Raw genomic sequence first — 20954 nt, 5'->3', positions numbered from 1 at the left:
CTTTTCTAATAAGAAGTAAAAATTAAAATCAAACCTGCAAAATTAAAAGCATGATAATACAAGTATTCATAATGATACAGTGTTTTCATGACTTGAGTCCAGTACAAATGGATCTAATCATTTCAGTGAACAATTTATCAAATTAATTTGAAAATAATTATACACAAAAACCTAACAACTTAACTTCTAGTTGTATATCCTAAAGGAACTCTCACACCCAATAATACAGCAAAGCATAGGAAAGAAAATTGTCAGCATGCTAATGTCCACGAATGTGGGAATACACAAGTCAATGGTTATATACATGGTGGAATACAATATTGCAGATAAAGTTTAACCTGTGTCTATTTGGATAAACATGGACTGATACCAACAATACCACACTAAGTATAATTAGATTAGTTGGAATATTTATAATGACACTGTTGTGTAAACTTTTTAAACACACAAAATAATAACATCAATTTTTTTGATGCTTATACATAAGCCAAAAGAGAAGTTATAAAATGTAAATTTAATGGTTATTGTCGAAAAGGAGGAAAGTGAATGGCACTATTGAAGAACACAAAGGTGAATTTAACTTGATCTGAAGGAAAATATAACATAATATATATAATGTCATATATGTATAACCTAATTGATGGTATCTCAGTTATTATATTATTCACCATAATTTTCCATAAATTCTACTATTTGGGTATATTATTGTCACAAATATTTTTAAATGTCCCAGGATCATTTTCTCATGATCTCACATGCATGAATTTAGCGATGTGGCCCAGAACGGCCTATACCCAGAAAACCTGGAGATGTTTTTTCTCTGGCCTTACCTGCCACCCTCAAATCCACAGTGGCCTCTTCATAGGTGTCACCATCTTCAAAGAAACAGTGGTACAGCCCTCCATCAAAAATACTGATATTGTAGATTCTGAGGGATATCTTGCCCTCCCCTAGGGCGTCCTTCAGGAATAAGGTGTGATTCACGTAGTTCCGCGAGCTCTCTCGGGAGTGTTCCTTCCCATTCTCATGCAGGTAAACCAGCTGAGAGGACTGATTCCGAAACCACCCCACCTTCATGTGCAGTGCACTCTGGGGTGGGGACAGCTGGCAGCTGAACTCGGCCTGCGTGCCGACTGTGACCACCTGGTGACTCGTGGAGCTGCGCACAGCGAACTGCTCTGTGGAGGAAGTGGAACACCAAGGATTTAGTCTGAAGGCCGCGACAGAATGCACCACCTGGATCCCCTTGCTCGGGACACAGTGGACTTCCTCCTGGTTCTTGATGCCAACTGCTCTCTGGCTTGAGAACTTTGCTCTCAAAGGCATCTTCACTCCAGCAGCCCTGTTCTTCCCTTGGACTCTCCCATAGCTGCCTCCTTCTTGTCTCTCAGGTCCCAGCCTTAGAGTTAGCTCTTCAGAGAAAGGTGTCATGACCACCCACTCAACGACACCCCCATTTTCTTTTTCAATGCTGGGGACTGAACCCGGGGCCTTGTAAATGCTGTGTAAGCACTCTACCACCGAGTCACATCCCCAGCCCACTGTAAGTCTCCAGCACATATCACTTCCTGATGTTCTCTTTTTAATTCCTTTTCTTATTTTTTTTCTAATACTCCATTAATACATCAGTCATGACACATAAGATACTCCATTTTATCCCTTTTTATTTTCCTGGTGCATGAAACATTGCCAGGACATAATAGGTACTTTGTAAATATTTAAAGAATGAATAGAAGATGCACCCACTGTCAGGAGGCGGGATGTGGACCACAGCTGCCGAACAGCAACCTTTCCTTTCAAAATGCACCAGCTACTTTTTTCTATATCAGTTTTGATGGATTGAAAGGGGACGCAGAATTTTGCTGCACCTTCCTTGGAGACAAAGTGCCCATGTTTCTTCCTCTTGAAGCTGTGTGTTCCGTAATTTATTTACTTCATGGTACATAGTAGAAGGCAGACTACAGTAGTTTCTGGGACTATCTCAAAATATGAGCAACTCTATTTTTTTTTTTTTTTTTTGTAAAAAATTTTCTGGAAACCCAAAACTGCTATACACAAAATCTGAGAATCCTGAGGCTACCATGGCCTCAAGGCCACATGTAGATATGCTACTTGAGCATTTCAGTTGATCCCAGCTGTCCAGCCTACTTCATCAAAATGCCAGATATGTGAGAAAAGTCACCCTGGGCCCTTCAGATCACCACACCCACCTGCTAAATACAAGGGACCTCACTCCATGTCACATGTGGCAGAAAAATTACCCAGCTGGGCACTGTCCAGATTTCTGACCCATGAAATTGTGAGTTTAAATCATTAATTTGGAAGATAACTTGTTACAAAGTTACAAGTAATGATAACCCTTTTCTGAGGGTCCGATCAACCTATAATTCATATGGTCCTATAAATGATGGTGGTGGGTTCTCAATTAAAAGAGGTATATTCATTATAATTTACCAGTGAGAATTGAGCTTCCTGTTGGGAAATGCTAGAGATTTAGCTGTCACTTCTTCTAGACTTTTCATTGTAACACTGTGGCATATAAACACAGCAACTGAAATAACATTTATTATTCACAAATGGTTTAACACTTGATTCTACCCTTGAAATTTTAACTGAGGGGTAATATCTGCAGGTTAGCAGCAAGAACTCTCACTCATGTCCTTCAGCATCATTTATCACAATTATTGTTCTTTATAGACGAGATGAAACCTTAGAAAAAGAAAGAGATTTCCCTACCTGAGGTGCGTATTGCCATCTGTAAGAGAAGAATGGCGGTGAAGTATCCAGAAAGAGAGGAAGCTGCAGGTGCCATCACACCTGGAAAATGAAATCATCATTGTGGGATCCGACAACAGGAACCAGGGCAACATGGAAACAAGACAAAAAGCAACAACTTTGAAATCCTGTGTTTTGAGAGAATTCCCTTTCATGTCAACCAATGACTTTGTTATCGCACATATCAGACCCCAGTGATGATCCCCTCTCCGCTTTCCTTACTTGGCTCTTACTGGCTCATTGCCTCCATCACATTACTGCTCTGAGGGGCAGCCATAGATAAGGGCATAAAAGGTTTGCAGAATCGCAGTCATGCACACCCCACACTCATGGTCCCATCTGCTCCATGGCCTAAGCCACTGGCTCAGTGGAGAATCCTGACTGTTGATTCCAGAGTTGTTTTATTTCCTAAAGCAAACTATTGTTTGTCTTCTCCTATGGTAAAGGACAGCTTCAGTAAAACATTCATTAACTCCACTGTTGTAGTGGAGGTCTGATCTTTCTGGATCCGTGGAACCTCTGGATTCACCCACTGTTTCTGTATTCAAAGGAAATGCTATATCACAGAGGTAGGATCTAGATTCCCCAGTAGCTGATCATCAGACCTGAGTATAACAGCTTGTGTTAAATGCCTTTAAAGTAAACTTTGTAAGGAAGTCTGATCCTAAGCCAAAATGATGAAGATTTGGACTTATGTTTTTTTCTATTTGGTGCATGATCTCTGGTCTAATTCCTAGGTCCTTGATTTATTTTGAGTTGAGTTTGTGCAGGGTGAGAGATAGGGGTTTAATTTCATTTTGCTTCATATGGAGTTCCACTTTTCCCAGCACCATTTGTTTAACAGGCTATCTTTTCTCTATTATATGTTTTTGGCACCTTTGTCTAGTATGAGATAACTGAATTCATGTGGGTTTGTCTCTATGTCTTCTGTATCATTGGTCTACCTGTCTATTTTGGTGCCAATACCATGCCATTTTTGTTATTATTGCTCTGTAGTATAGTTTAAGGACTTGTATTGTGATACCTCCTGCTTCACTTTTCCTGCTCAGGATTGGTTTGGCTATTCTGGGTCTCTTACTCTTCCAAATGAATCTCATGATTGCTTTCTCTATTTATGTGAAGTACATCATTGGGATTGTAATTGAAATTGCATTGAATCTGTATAGTGATTTTGGTAGTACAGTCACTTTGATAATATTAATTCTGCCTGTCCAAGAACATGAAAGATCTTTCCATCTTGTAAGGTTTTCATAAATGGGATGGATTTGAACCAAAAAGCTTTTTCTCAGCAAAGGAAACAATCAATAATGTGAAGGGAGAGCCTACAGAGTGGGAGAAAATCTTTACCACACACACATCAGATAGAGCACTAATCTCCACAATTTATAAAGAACTCAAAAAACTATACACCAAAAATACAAAGAATTCAATCAATAAATGGACTAAGGCATGAGCAGACACTTCACAGAGGAAGATACACAAGTGATCAACAGACATATGAAAAAATGTTTAATATCTCTAGTAATTAGACAAATGCAAATCAAAATTACCCTTAGATTTCATCTCACCCCAATTAGAATGGCTATAATCAGGAATACAAGCAACAGTAGGTGTTGGTGAGGATGTGGGGAAAAGGTATATTCATACATTGCTGGTGGAGTTGCAAATTGGTGTAACCACTCTGGAAAGCAGTATGGAGATTCCTCAGAAAACTTGGAATGGAAACCACCATGTGACCCAGTTATCCCACTCCTTGTTCTATACCCAAAGGACTTAAAATCAACATACCATAGTGACACAACCACATCAATGTTTATAGCAGCTCAATTCACAATAGCTAGGTAGTGGAACCAACCTAGATGCCCTTCAATAGATGAATGGATAAAGAAAATGTGATAGAATTTTACAATAGAATATTACTCAACCATAAAGAATAAAATTATGACATTTTCAGGTAAATGGGTGGAGTTGGAGAATATCATGCTAAGTGAGATAAGTCAATCCCAAAAAAATCAAAGGCCAAATGTTTTCTCTGATAAATGGATGATGATGCATAGCAGGGAGGGGGATGGCATTAGTGAAGAATGGAGGAAGGTTGGATGGTGTAGAGGGCCATGAGGGGAGGGAAGGGGATGAGGGGAAGGAAGATGGTGGAATGAGACAGACATCATTACCCTATGTACATGTAAGATTACAAGAATGATGTGACTGGACATTGTGGACATCCAGAGAAAGGAAAAGTTGTACCCCATTTGTGTACAATGAATCAAAATGCATTCTGCTGCCACGTATAACTAAACAGAGCAAACAATAAAAAAAACTTGGATCAATCAGACACAGGAAATATAATGTAACAAGTAAATAAATGCTCTCTTCTTTCATTTCCTAATTTCCTCCTCACTTTTGCTGCCTGTGATTGCAACTCCCCTCCAAAAAAATAAGTGCTAGTAAATTTGGGCACAGGCTCTTTTTCCAGGAATCTCACATAGAGACAAAAAGACACTGCAAAGATACAGTCGTTTGCATTAGTAGCTAAGTTGAAGGGCACATATTTGATTTCACATAGCAAAGTTTGCTTCCTGAAGGACCTCAAGTGTGTCGATAACTAAAATGTTAAATTTTACCCTCTAGAAAATGTAATACAAACATATAAAATATAATGTCATTCCACGGTGATATTTGTGTTTTATAATACAAGAAAATAAAATAATGTATTGAAGGAGAAGAGAGATACAGGTTAGATGGTGTCATTGACCCATTAAAAAGAGAGGTTGGAAAGAAGGCAAAAGATGAAAACAATGCTACAGGGTTAAGAGAGTAGAAGGACAACCTCAAGGGGCAAGAAAATATTTGTAAAGCTTCAGATGATAAAAGGCTCAGATCCTGATTTCTATTTTTTAAAAGTCTTAATTGTACCAATTATTTTAGGGAAGACAAACTAATAGAAACAAAGCAAGAGACTTGAGCAGGAAGGGTATAGAAAATACTCAGTCAGCAGCCAACATTGGAGAATATATGGAATTTCATTAAGAATTGGGAAAATTCACATTGAAATCACAGTGAAATATTACCAGACCCACCAGAACAGGTACAATGGAGGATGGCTGAGCCGAGTTCTGATAATGCCAGGTTCAGTGCGGTGCACGTGGTGTTCCTCACGTGCACAACGGGGAAAGAGGTGATAAGGAGAATGACATCTGAAAGCACTTCAGTACCTCTGCTAGAGTTAAAAATAAACATGGCTTATGTTCCAGAATTCTGCTTCTATCTTAAATAGAAATAATGTAGGTATGCACAAGATATATATGTACACATATAGTGTACTAAAAGATTATTCATAATGTAATAACTAAATGGCAAATGTAATAATGAAAATGTCCTTAATGACAGGTCAACACATACAACCTAAAATTATGACAACCTTCAATAAGTAATTTCATAAGTTTGACTGATGTATGATGTTATGTGATATAATTTTCCATTACTGATTTTCTATTAATCAATTTTTCAAAATCTTTTCTCAATTATAATATCTGTGTATTCTTTAAGTTTTTCTGCATAGAAAATAATATTTTTCTGAATAATCCTTATTTTACTTTTTATTAAAAAGTCAATAAAATATGAACTCAGGAAAAAATGTAAAAAAATATATAAAATTTTATTAATGAAACTCTGTTGAAAGATATTATATTAATGCTTAAAATCCAAGAGAGACAGTGTTTATGTATTGGAAAAAAATAGGCTCATAAAGCTATCAGTTCTACTAAAGATGTTCTATAGATTCAATGTACTTTCAGTCAAAATTCTGACTTTGTTTTTGTTGTTTTGTTTTGTATTATGAACCATAAAAGGATGACTCTAAAACATTCATAGAACAGTGATAAGCCAATAAGAGCCAAGATTCTTTCTCTGAAGAAAAGATAATGTGAGAAATTTTGCATTAAATAAATCAAGGCTTATTATAAAACTATTAAAATTATAATATGTATGATATTGATGCCGATATAAAAATAGATCAAACACAAAGAACCCATCAGCAGATAGATGGATAAAGAAAATGTGGTATAGATACAAAATGGAATATTATTTGGTCATAATCTGTCATAAACGGCAGAATGGATGGAACTGGAAAATATTAGAAGTGGAAAAAGCCAGACACAGATAAGTACAGCAAAGGAAGGTTTCTCATCTCATGGAAGAGTCAGGATTACAGAAAGGGGAAGGGGAACTTCAGGAAGAACCTTCTAGGGCACACCTCCAGTGACTCACCTCCTCCATTCATGCCCCACCTGCCTACAATTACCACCCAGTCAACCCATTCAAACTAAGATGGACTAATAAGGTTTCAGTTCTCATAACCTAAGCATTTTATCTCTGAATATTTCTACATTAACAGTAACTTTGGGGGGACAACTCATAGCCAAACCATAACATTCCATCACTGGCCCCCAAAAGCTCATGTCCATCTCGCACTGCAAAATGCATTTAGTTCAACTTTAAGAATCCTCCAGGCTTAACAGTTTTAACATGGCCAAAGTTCAAGTCCAAAGTCTCCTCTGAGACTCAAGGCAAACTCTTGGTTGTGAGTTCCTATAAAAATTCAAAAGCAAGTTAAATATAACCAACATACAGTGGCACAGAGTAAACATTCTCATTCTACAAAGAAGTAATGGGGACAAAAGAAAGGATGAGGCCCAAACAAGACTGAAACTTGGCTGGGCAAACAGGTCCTATAACATTGCATACAGCATCTAGGACACATGGTGGGAAGAAGGTTGGGGAGCCCCACCCCTTTGGCCTTGCTGGTTGAAGCACACATGGACTCTTTTAGCCTGGTTCTTTCTTCAGCCAACAGCTTTCCCAGCAAACAGTAAATGGCATCACTTAATCCCTGTGATCTCTATTTAAGCTTTAGCTTAAGGTCTACTACCAGCTTGGACAGTAGCTGAATTCCCTGGGATTAAGGCTGCATTGGTCTCTAAGTGCCCACATATCTCAGAATGGTGTAACAACTTCCAAGGTCCCCTGTGCGAACAGGGTATCCCCAAGATCTCTTCTGAAAAAATTTTCCTTGAACCTGAAATGGGCTTGGTCTTGCAAATTTCTAAGATGTCAAGTCACATTTCTCAGTATGTCTGTGCAAAGTACTTAGCATATATTGAGGAGCTGTAATTTCTTCAATAAACACAATCTCCTTGGCCCCAGTTTTACATACTTTTCTAGCCAAACTACAAGTTTTTAAAATTCTTTAGCTCTGCTTCCTGATCCAGATTCTCAGTAAAACTGGCTAAAATCGGCCAGCAATATCCATGCCACTGACTTAATGCTGTGCTACAATTGAGCTTTCCTTTACTAGATTAATTAGTCCATCACCTTTAAATTCAGCCTCATGCAAAGCCTCAAGACATGGACAAAATATAGACAAGTTCTTTGCTAGCATGTAACATGAGTGATCTCTATCCCAATTCTCAATAGTGAGTCCTCATTTCCCTCTGAAACCTCATAAGCACAATCCACATTCCCTTTGGCATCTGGTCTTCTGAGCACCCACCAGAATTTTCCATTATGCTCTCCTTCCAAAATTCTAAAGCTTCTCCAATCTGCATTACTAAACTTATCCAAATTCCTCTGGTGACCCCTTTACAAAAGCTTCTGAACCACATGATGCTCAGGTTAGTCAGAGCAATGACCACGCTTCTCAGTACCAATTTCTGTTTTGGTCAGTCTTTGCATCACTATAACCAAGAACAACTTCAAGGAGGGAAAAGTTATCTGAGGCTCACGGTTTCAGTCCACAGATGGCCAATTTCATTGTTCAGGGGCCCAAGTGAGGCAGCACATCATGGGTGAAAAGTCAGCAGAGGAAAATTTCTTACCTCATGGCAGAGTCAGGAAACAGAAATGGGGAGGGGACAAAGGAAGAACCACCCTTTCAGGGCATGCCCCCCCATGATTTACCTCCTCCAGTCATGCTCCACATTCCTATGCTTAACAACCAGTCAGTCTATCCAAGCTTGGATGGACTGATTAGGTTTCAACTTTCATCATATAATTATTTTACCTTTGAATATTCTTGTATCATCAGGAGCTTTGTGGGGACACCTCATATCCCAACTGTAACACACACATTGTGAAATAATTACCAAAATCATGTTAACTCACTTAGTGCCTAACAAATACTATTCTACTTTCTACGTCTGTGAAGTCAACTTTTATAGATTCTATGCATAATGAAGATTATGCAGTATATTTTTCTGGGTCTGACCTTTTTCACATAGTGAGGTGTTCTCCAGGTACATCCATGTCATCACAAATGACAGGATTTTCTTCTTTTAACATTCAAATCATATAACCCTGTATATGGGCCACATTTCCTATCTTTCAATCTATTGGTGGATACTGAGGTTGATTCTATATTGCAGCTACTGTGAATGTTGCAATAAATATGGGAGTGTAGATGTTTTTTCAATGTACTGATTTCATTTTTTGAACAAATATTCCAGTAGAGGGATTGTTGGAAGATATGATAGTTCTAATTTTTTTTTTTTTAGGAACTTCCATACTGTTTTCCACCATGGCTGATCTAATTTACATTCCCATCTATTACATTTAATAACTATTATCTAAAAACATTACCAAGAAAGCAAAATGAGTTCACACCTGTAATTCCAGCTATTTGAAAGGCTGAGACAGGAGGATCACAAGTTTAAGGCCACCTTGGCAACAGAGCGATACCCTGGGTAAAAGTAAATAATATTAAAAAAAAAAACATTTCAAAGACCGGGGATGTATCTTAATAGTAGAGCACCCCTGGGTTCAATTCCCAGTATCACAAAATTAAATTAAAAAGCAACACACTCTAATCTGGGGAAGATATTTGCAATACACAAAACTGAATCCTTCATACACAGGACCTTCAGAAAGAGCATCATCTACATATCTTATAGATATGCAAAGAAACCACTATCAAATGTGCTGTAATCACGTAGCCATCAGTGGGACTTTCTGTGAAAACCACAGTGAATACCTGCATGTAATAGTTTATTTTTCTGCTCTAAAAAGTACATCCCCTCTCAAGAGAAATCTGAAGGTGGCAACTCCACCCTTGTGTAGGATTTTCTCAAATTCATCTTTAACAAAAAGATTCAATGATAATTCTCAAACAAACACAAGCTTCATCTTGACCTGCCTCTCCCTGAAAGTTAAGCATGAAATTAATATTGCTTTTTATAATATTATTCAGGTCCCTTAAATTTTCTGTATTGGAGAAATTGCCACAATGTGACTTAAGAATATTATTTTCAAGAATATTATGAGCTATGTTCAGAGTCTTCAAAAATGGAAATCAGAAGGATATTTCTTATCTTGATAAAAGCTATCTATAAAAATCTCATAAACATCACAGTTAATGAGAAAAAAATCTTGGGAATACTTTAAGTATGAACTATTAAGTATTTAAATCTAAATAACCAAAAGTTTTATCTAATGGGATGAAAAAGTATAGGAGAAAAGGAAGCATAGCTTTTGAAAAGCAAAGAGAAAATAAATAAATGTGGGACTGGGGAGATAGTTCAGTTGGTAGAGTGCTCAGGCACAAGGCCCTGGGTTCAATCCCCAGCACCACAAAAAAAAAAAAAAAAAAAAATGGATGATATATTTTGCATACAAAGCAATAAGAAAATAATTACAAGTAAACATTTTTATAGTACTCCTCCAATTTAAATAAACAATGCCCGATAGTTTCTTGGAGTTTAAAAATATGCTTATATATATATGAATATCTGGATTACTATATTATGCTCATGGATGGGAAGATATTAACATTTTAAAGATACATTACCATCATGTTAATTTATAAATTTTTAATACAGTGCTAGCAGGACATGGGGAGCAATAGAATCATTTAATCTCAAAATTCTATGGAAGAATTAATGTGTACTAATATTGAAGAGAATTATAAAACGAAGTTTTAATATCACTCTTCCAGATATTAACATATATAACAAAGCCATAATGAAAGAAAAAAAGCATAATGACATTAATCTAAGAAAAGACAAATCCAAATGAAAAAGCCTAGAGTTAAATACGATATTTGTCTTCTGGCTTTTTCCCTCTTGTCCCCTCAGATCCATTCTTACCTTTCTTGGCCTTATTTTGTGCCTTGCAGAGCCAACCTCTACCAAGTCACAATTTGAGATCCTTCCTTCCTGGCCTGTGGGACACTGTTAGGAGACTAAAGTGTGGGTGGAGGGAGGGCAGTGGGGAGAAGACAAAGCGTTTTTTTCCCTGCTCCGTTCCTGCTTTATTAAAACATTGTTTGTGACTCATGCCTCTGCAGCTCAGCTCCCTTCTAGTCAGTCAACCCTGGCTCTTGGGTATCCCAGTTCTGGCAATGCTACTTCCTGCTAATAATAAGGATGGATAACTTCTCACGGTAGCCAGATCTTGAGACTTTTGCTGGTTCACTTAATGGTAGTTCACATTTCTATAACATTCTCTTCATTTGATCATCTTTAGAATCTCATCAAAATCAGCCTTTTGATTCCTGCCCTAACCCCAATTAAAATAGGCGGAATTACATATCAGTGAATAAACAATGAGATCCTGAGGATAATTGGCTCACTCTATGGAAAAAATATTTTCAAAATTCAGGGTCCTTGATGACATTCAAGCAAAATGAACTTCTTAATAAGATCCCCCAAATAAAAATATATGAAAATAATAAAATATATGAAAAAAAATAATTTGACAACTTTCGACTAGTTATCTAAACTAATTTAAGGGCATTAGAGGCAAGGTTAATAGATGTTTGACATGGAAAGATATTTCAAAGATAATTATCTGAAGGGATTACCTAGCAGGTACAAGAAATGTCTGTAAATCAGGGAGAGGTAAATGATAGAAAACCTAATAAATAAATTGTTAAATTGTATAAATAAGAACTCACCAAAGGATAGGGTTGAAAACCTAAAACCCATATGAAGAAGGACAAAACCTTTACAGTCACTAGATAAATGCAAATATCAGGGAAAAAAGAGATATAATTTCTAACCCATGAGATGAGCAAAATTAAGAAATTAGATAAGATGGTAAGAGCTAACATCTATTTCAGGTAAGAGGGGAAATAAGCCCATCTATTCTGAAGTATAATCTCTTCACTTGGCCTTAAATCAAGAATCTGTGCACCTATCAAATACCCAGGACGTATTTTGGTAGATACCTCTAAGAGACTCTTCTCACAGGTGCTCTTGACATGTAAAAGAACATTTCCCACAGTTTACTTGTAAGAAAAGGGCTGGAGACAATCCAGGCAGCAGTCATTCAACAGTGAAAAATACTTCCGTTCTGGAAGTATGTGAAACACAACAGAAACCACACAAAGGAATATAGGAATATGATCATTAAATTACTAAACACTATTAATCAAGAAAAAACCATCAGAGAAAAGAGACATATTACATATAGGGGAAAACCAATCAGGGTCACTAACTGACACCTCTGGAGAAATAAAGCAAGAAAGAAGGAAATGGAATGATGTCTTTAAATTGCTGCAAGAAAAACAAATCAGCCTTTATTTCCATATCCAAAGAAAAAGTGAGTAAAAAACCAAAGCACTCAGGCCTGCTCTGCCTGTAGCTATAAGAACCAACATGATAAGCCTAAGTCCATTTCTTTTCAGTTTCTTTTTACCTGACCCAGTCTTTGTTAAAAAAAAAAGGGGGGGGGGGGGGAGGCAACTCTTAGAAGGAAAAACAAAACGAAACTTTAAACCCGCCAACCAAGTTTTGTTCACGACATGCTGTTTGAGCCTGCTCTAAGAGAAAGAACAAGAAGACACTGAAAGAAGATGCTGTACCCAAAGTATTTCTTTGTTCTGAAACACATGACAAAAGAAAGATGAGTTGATTTTTGTTCAAGATGAGAGAGATAGAAAATAAGTTAGATATATACTGTGAAATTTTAATCTTTTACTGTCAAGATTTTTACATTTAAAAATTTTTTTTAAATTTGTCTTAATTAGTTATACAAGACAGTAGAATGCACTTTGATACATCATATATAATGGAGTATAATTTCTCATTCTTCTGGCTATACATGATGAAGAAGGATTTTTACACTTTACCAAAATATTTTTAAAGTTATAATATTTTGAGCTATAATCTCAAGAATGGAGATTTTTGAGTTTTGAGTATTTATGTAAATAATGTGAAAATAAAAAAGAGAATGAGCATAGTACAATGAGGATGGTTTAAGTGTAAATGTCAAAGTTAATGAAATTGCAATGACTGCTGTATTTTAAGTCAGAAGTATGGGTCAGATCATGGAACATAACTTCTCAGATATCATATACACTCCTACATATTCTTTTGTGTAGAAGAATGTGTAAGAAGAATCATTTATCTTTCTAAATCACTTCTTGAGAATGAATTGGCAAGCTGACACTTTAAACAAAGATCTGAGCCAGGCACCATGTCATGTACTCTTCCAGAAGCCGAGACAAAAGGGTGGTAAGTTCCGGCCAGCCTCAGCAACTTAGGAGACCCTGTTTCACAGTAAACAGTAAAAAGGGCTGGGGATGGAGCTCAGTGGCAAAGCACTTATGCTTTCAATCCTGAAAGCCCTAAAAAAGATCAAATTTGGATGTCTTCACAGCAAAATATAAAATCTTTCCATAACTAATTAATATGATTAAATGGCATATGAAAAGTAGGTTATAAAAAGTAGGCCCTTCTTTTTTTCTCTCACTGTCCAACATTATAAAATTAAAGGTGCATCACCAGTGGAAGAAACATTCTTTAATAAATGCAGTAGACATTGTTATCAAATGAAGTAATATAAATGGGAAACTGTTCCACAATACACTTTTTTCTTCATTATTCTCTAGCTAAGGGATATCCAGTTCCCCAAATGTGGTTATAACTCCATCCAAATCTCTATTTGTGTCCTGTGTTAATAGTGTTTGACTTTTATCATAATATGATTATCTTGAACTCGAATAATTGATTTTGGTTCAGACTTCACATAAAAATATTATTTCTTCTCTTTCACCCAAGTTAAACATTCTATTCTATTTACTTAAATAAGTGATTTGTATTCAAAGCAACCTAATATTTATCATTTAATTTACTAAGTGTCGAGTTTAAATACTGAGGAAATTTTACATATATTTGAAATTAAAATAAGCTCTATGTAAACAAATATTGCCATAGAATTACCAGATTGGAGAGAATAACCTTTCAGACTACAACTATTATATTTATATTTAGAAGTGCAATAAGATAGTCAAAGAGCAACAAACCTTTTAAGACAGTATTAAAGATGTGAATTTTTTTTTAAATCCAAGAATGCATGCATCTTCAGAAAAATAAAAGCCTGAAGGTTTTTGCTGCCAGAAATGTAAAGCAAAGTTATCCAGACAAAGAAATATTACACCAGATGTCAAGTACGATCTAAGGATAGAAGTTCTAGAAATAGTAAAAATGTAATTGAATTTAAAAGATGGTTTTCTCCTTTCTTAATTTCCATATATAGTAATCAAATGTTTAAAGAAAAATAATAAGAATGTATGGTACAGTTTATAATATGTGAAAGTAAAAATATATCAACAATAACCCAAAGAATAGGGTATAAAAGCACATAATTACAACTTGGATGTTTTTATATTATATAATCATTGGTATAATTCAATTCTAAGGTAAAACTTGACAAGTTAAAGTTGCAAATTTTAAACCCAAAGGCAGCCATTAAAGTAAATGCACAACTAATAAGAAAATAATAGAATACTAAGGTACTCATGTAGCACAAAACAAGATATGAAAAGCAAGCCCCAAAAGCAAGATATGAAAGAAATTGTTAAATAAGATGTTGAATGTACAAAGAGAAAAGTTTAAAAAGAGAAAGCTTGAAAAGCAATATGCTTCATGAACAGCAAGAATATTATTATCTTACTGTATTAACATCAAACAATGTCATTTGTAGATTTCAGTACAAAGAATACTGACAGAAATAAAGAAAAATATTTTAGAATGACAAAATTTCAACTCATTGAGAAAATATTAAAATTATAGATGTGTATGTTCCTAATAAGATTCAAAAATGTGAGGCAAAAAACTAACCAGACTAAGGAGTTCAGAAGGAAAATTAGAAAATGTTATGAACTGAACGCAATTGAAAACACAGTACATCAAAATACATGGGATGCAATCAAAGCAGATCTTAAGAAAATTATAAATTTCAATGCCTATACAAGAAAACCATGAGTTAACACTGACGTCTGAGCTTCCAGCTTAAGAACCTAAAGAAACTTATATATTTCTGGCAGGAATATTATATGGACAAAAAATTGAGTTGAGGAGGGTAGCAGAGAAGTTCAGAAAGGCAGCACTGTGGCAGCAACACCCACCTACCAGGACAGAGCAGAAGAGGAAGGAAATCACTCTGTAGGCAATCAGTCGGTGATCAGGAACCCTAGCAGTAAGGCTCTGAGACATAAGAATTTTAGTAACAAGAAAATATTTTTGAGAAAATGGAAGCTTTACAATCTGGGAAAGAAGCTACAAATATGGAAAGTTAGGATTAACTCTGTGGCACTGAATTGGAATATGAGAATTGATACAAAGTCATGGATTTCAATATATTAGGTAGAGAATTAAGTATAGAAGATGTGAGTGGATAGATAGATAGATAGATAGATAGATACATACATACATACATACATACATACATACATACAATACATACATAGAGTATTAGTTCTGTCAACTGAGAGGGCCTAGGAGCAAAAGCACTCCAGTTTCACTGAGGACACATAGCATCCAAAGAGTCTCTAAATGCCACCCATTCTCAATGGAACCATGGTTCTTTGGGCAAATAACTGGTTCCAGAGTCGGTGCTAGAAGAACAAGATGAACCTGGAATAAACATTAGATAAGGACATGAAATTCAGGGTTCTCACTGGCTAAGGTGGGGCAATATGAGCTTCAAAATAAATAACATAGAAATGGGTAATATCTTTAAATAGAATACCCGTGAGTCCAGACTCACATATATGTATAAAAATAAATCAAAGGGGGAAGAGAATTCATTTCTTTAGAATAGAACGTCAACTGACAAATGAACAGGAATGATGAAATTATTAACCAAGAGCCTCTTCCTGACCAAAATGTAGTCAGGTTTCCGAACCTTCTTCTAGACCTGTCTGTGAATTTACTTGTAAAATTGTTTTAGAAGAGAACCTTTCTAAATCAGTTTAGTAAAAATTTCCCATCCTTGATATCTGATCACTCTTGATATCTGATCAAGCTCCTGATCCTCCATCATTCCCAGGTGATATTTAATATCTAGAATCTTGTTAGGTCAGTTTAGCTGGAATTACCCTTCTTCTGATGTGTCCTCTTAGAAATTCTCCATCCACTAACCCCCATCCTCCTCCTGAACTATAAATTCCTACTTGTCCATGCTGTATGCAGTGTTGAGCCTGATCTCTCTCTCTCTCTCTCTCTTTCTCTCTCTCTCTCTCACTGCAAAATGCCATGGTAGTAGTCCATTTACTTGTCAGGAGCACCCTGAGTGAAGTTTTCTTTACCACAGTTTAACAAATGTCACTGAGTATTTTTTTTCTTTAACATTGGAAGTCACCATTTGCAACCATTATAGGAGCAAGGCGAGTGATAATTGGGCAAGAAACATTAATGCATACTAAAAATAGTAGAGGAAAGTAAAAAGAGAAATGTGATTTTACATAACCTCAAGGAAATCCCTTATAAAACAGTTATAAATAAAAATGGGGCAAAATCTTTATAGTTGAGAAATATGGCAGACATCATTTTAATGAAACTATCAAAACTCCCTACCAGAAAGAGAATAAGCAGACACAATGTGCCACCATACATAATCCAATGAAAAGAACATAGGATTACTTGATATTCTAACCTAAAATGATTAATCTGAGTCTAATCAAGAAGAAATATTACACAGAGCAAACAGATGAGGGATATATAAAATGATGGTTCTATAATTATCAAAGGTGCCCAGTGTCATTAAAGTGAAGGGAAGACTGAGAAATTTTTTAGGTATAGAAAGACTAAAGAAGACAGAAAACTGGGTACTTTGCATAATCCTGGATTGGATTCTTTTACTATAAGGAAAATTGGGGGGACAAATACTGAAACTGGAATGGAATCGCCAATGGAGTTCTTTGTACTATTCTTGAAAGGCTGATGAGAGTTTGAAATTATTTTAAAGTTCAAGTAATAAGAGACTTCTACTTTCACTCTAAAAACAAGAACATTGTTAAACTACAGAATTATAACTTTTTAAAACCCATGAGAAAACTGAGGACTAAAGAGCCCTCATGAACTGATTTCCAGAGAGTGAGTGAGGAAAGCTTTCTCACTGAGACGCCTACCACTGCCTCCGCTTCTGGTGGAACTGTGGGAGAAGGCAAAAGTCACCATTGGCAGGAGAAAGGCAAAGTAAACTAACTTTTCAACAGTCACAAGGCCTCGGCTGAGAGACTAGAGGAGCCCTTGCCTCAGAGGAAGTCAGTACCTACCACCAGTTCTTTCAATGGAAACTCAATTAGTTCTTGGAAGTGTAACATGAAGGGCTGGGAACGGGATACAAAGGGGGGAAGATCTCACTTCAGGCATGCTGGGCCTGCCTCAAGTGCAGGGCATGGCTGCTGAAGATTAAAGGAAAGGCAGGAGAAGTGAAGGATGCTCCCTAGAGACTCCCAAATCAGTTATACTCCCCTGGTCTTCTAATGGGTGAGGGCAGGAAAAGAGGGTGAAGAAAGGTCGCCTAAGAAACTAAAGGACTGCAAAGTATGGCAGGAGAGCAGAGAGAATTCCCCAGTGAACCAAAAAGCTGGCAGCAGGACAGAAAGCGATCTCTCTCTGTTCAGAAAGGTGGTGACTGGGTGGTTAAACATAAAGGCAACCTTTGCAGCTTGCCAGGGCTTAGCTCCCTGGATCCTTAGAGGGGAAAGTCCTGACATCACACTCCAAACACTTGAAGCAATTAGTGAGACTGAGTCCATCTAATCCCGAAACTGCCCTGACGTAACTCAAAAACTCATTAGATGGTTTCAGTCGCCTTTACCAACAACTTGACCTAGGAACAAATGTGTTCTTTGATGAGCAGAATAGCTTAAGTTCCTGCTGCTCAACAGCATTATCAATAGCTGATATACAAAGTTCACAAAACATCAGAGAAGTAATAAAATGTGGCACATTGATAAGGGAGGAGTCAAAGAAGCAAACCCAGAGATGTTGGATTCATCACTCAAGAGTTTTAAAGTAATTAAGATAAATATAATTATCAAGAGATCTAGTGAGAACAGAATTGGGAATTTAACACCGCTAAATTTCAGGATGCATTATAAAGCTATAAATCTAGTGAGAACAGAGTTGGAAATTGAACACTACTAAATTTCAGAACCCATTATAAAGCTATAAATCAAAACAGTGTTGCTCTGAGAACAATAGTGTTGCACTGACTACGGACTTTTTAAGTAGTGCACGATACAAAAAGTCTAGGGCTATTTCTCTACTATTGTTTGTTTCACTGATCTATTTGTGTATCTTTACAACAATAATAGTACATTGTCTTCATGAGTAAAATTTTATATTGCGGTTCAAAATCAGATTATCCAACTGAGTTCTTATTCAAGAACCACCAGGCATATACCTAAGATTTAGAAGAAAGGTAAGCCCTCTTCTGCAAGTAACTATTTTCCTTTGGAGAAACAGCTTCTGAATCACTATCAAATGCTAGTAGAGATTGAATATCTGATATTTAGAAACTAATTGACCATAAAGGTCTACACTGGTTCCTAAAAATCAGCTCATAGACTGGTTGGTTGGTTGGTCAGAATCTTGGAACGTACCCATTGGAAGATTAGTGACAGGTGGTCTGGGAAGCACATGTGAATGTATCTCTCAGAACAAGCAAACATGACCATATTCATGTTTTTTTATATGACCATCCAAGGTTATCTATTGGAGAAGAAGCCTCAACAATCAAGTAGACATGGCATCCCATCCTATGAATGTCAATCAGCCTCTTTTCTGAGTAACTTTGGTGCTTGTTTAGTGGATTCATGTACAAAACAGTTGCAGTGGTGAGATAGGGTTATGCCTGAGCTCAATAATTTTCCCTTCCCACTGTTTCTGTCTACTGAAACCACTGATTACACAACCACCAATGGTAGAGATTAAATATTAATCCCTCAATATTTTAAAACATTCTCCACTGATTACATTGGACCTCTTCCACCATAGAAAAATAATTTGTCTTCACTTGGTTAGATAATTATCCTGTATACGTATCCTGCATATGTATTTGGCTATAGCACTACTGGCAGCATATTAAATGCTACAGACCTATCACAACATCTTGTGGTAATCATAGTATTGCACACAAAATAGTTTCTGATCAAGAAACTAATTTTACTTCAAAACAAATTCAGAATTGAGTTCTCACTAACAGAATTGACTGACTTCACCATGTACTGTATACCAGCTGCTCTTATAGACCAATGGAATGGTCTGTTGAACACTCAGCTTAGTTGTTAGGAGGAAAACACCATCTGTAAGGATGTAAACTACCCCCAAAAGATGCAGCCAATGACTTCTTTAGTGTGCTTTTTAACTCCGTTATCAAACTGCATAGTTTCAAAACTACAGAACAAAATGAGAAAGGTTTCCCTTTTTTTTTTTTCTTTCCATGTGGCATGGAAGTTGAGACTGCCACCAGGCCAATTTGGGCTCCCAGTGCCACTGAATCAACATCACCAAGGCAGAGAGAACTATTCCCAGAATCCCAGGAGCTTCTATTGCATAAATCTAATTCCTTAGGTTCAGTAGGAAATGTTAGTTAAAGATCACAGTAATGACATAAAAGCACGACCACTCAAAATTCAGAAGATATAGGAATGAAGAGATTTGGGTACCCTCATCAGATAAAGGATCTCAACTATGCATATTTTCTCTCTTGCTGAAGAGTTATTATAGGCACATTCCAGATTATCTCTTCTTGGGGAGCTAGGTAAATTAAATAGTATAACTGAAACACACTGTCAGAGCTCATCAAATAGTATACTATTCTAAGAAATGTGTTCTTATTTATTATATACATGCATGTCCACAAGTGGAGTATGAATGTGTCCTTTCTATGACTTGCCTCCAAATCATCACACAGTGGTCCAACTGACTACCAGCCCCTTTACGTTTCTGCAGAAGGCAACACTTTCAGTCTAAGAAATTGAGATCAGTTTAAATGATGGCCAGACATAAGGAAAAATCAGGATAAGTCATCATTCTTATCCTGAACCCAGACACACTTCTCTTGAGTTTTCTGTTTCTACAGGTAGGTACACCATTTCAACAAAACAGAAGACAAATGCATTTTCTGAATCAAACTTGCCCAGTATCTATTTATATCTAAACTAATTGTGAAACTCCAAGAATTTGTCTTTATGAATTTTACCAAAATTGGTCACAGTAAACTTCTCTGTTGGAAATAGAACCAGAGTCAATGTAGTAGGAAGAATAGATTTTTTTAATTACAGAAAGGATCCTGAGGAGGGTGATTGCCATTTTGTAAGAGAAGTATTAGGCTACTCACCTGTATATCATTTAATCCATCCAAAATGTCAGCATGTCTATGCTCCCTCCTCTTTCCCAGAAACACCACCTTCCTGAGCAATGCTGCTACATGGTGAGAAAAGAGCAGGGCAGAACTGAACTAGTCACCAGCTCATTCACGGTGGTAATTCAAATGAATAGAACCAAGTCAAGCCAAGGCAAGTCACTGCCAGAAATAGAACAGCTTTACAAGTATCAATGTTCCCTGGACTCCTGAGTGAAGGAAATTCCCTCTCAAGTATCATCTGACAAAATTCGATCTGGTATTTTATACCTTTATTGTGGTATAACTGATATATTAAAACTATACATTTAAGGTGCACAAGCTTATATCTTGATGCCTATGAACACTGTGAAATAATCAGCATAATCAAGCTAATTAATATATATATATATTATCTCACATATCTACCTTTCTTCCTTTTACATGGTAAGAATACATAAGACCTACTCTCTCAGCAAATTTCAATTATACAATATAGTGTTGTTAATAACATGTCACATTTCTGTACATTAGCTCTAAAACTTACT

The 20954-nt window shown here is 36.4% G+C and overlaps 1 protein-coding gene across 4 annotated transcripts in view; it reads right to left on the bottom strand.

The window, feature by feature from the left end:
* LOC306670222 (putative selection and upkeep of intraepithelial T-cells protein 1 homolog) overlaps positions 1 to 20541 on the bottom strand; it is a 38714-nt gene extending 18173 nt beyond the window's left edge. The window contains exons 1-4 of one of the 4 annotated variants that reach the window (XM_079154910.1): positions 10914 to 10961; positions 9436 to 9511; positions 2737 to 2817; positions 831 to 1178 (exon numbers count right to left, since the gene is read on the bottom strand). In XM_079154910.1, coding sequence (XP_079011036.1) covers positions 831 to 1178; positions 2737 to 2812 — 424 coding nt within the window. In that variant the 5' untranslated portion in view covers positions 2813 to 2817; positions 9436 to 9511; positions 10914 to 10961. Of the gene's footprint in view, positions 1 to 830; positions 1179 to 2736; positions 2818 to 5855; positions 6039 to 9435; positions 9512 to 10913; positions 11024 to 20403 lie in introns of those variants that run through there. The other 3 variants (XM_079154908.1, XM_079154909.1, XM_079154907.1) reach the window with 3 other exon arrangements.
* Between the last annotated feature and the right edge of the window lie 413 nt (positions 20542 to 20954).

The sequence above is a fragment of the Sciurus vulgaris genome (genome assembly GCF_902686455.1).
Source record: "Sciurus vulgaris genome assembly, chromosome: 1".
In the NCBI taxonomy this organism is placed as follows: Eukaryota; Metazoa; Chordata; class Mammalia; order Rodentia; family Sciuridae; genus Sciurus; species Sciurus vulgaris.
This window is presented reverse-complemented; position numbering and strand designations above follow the sequence as displayed.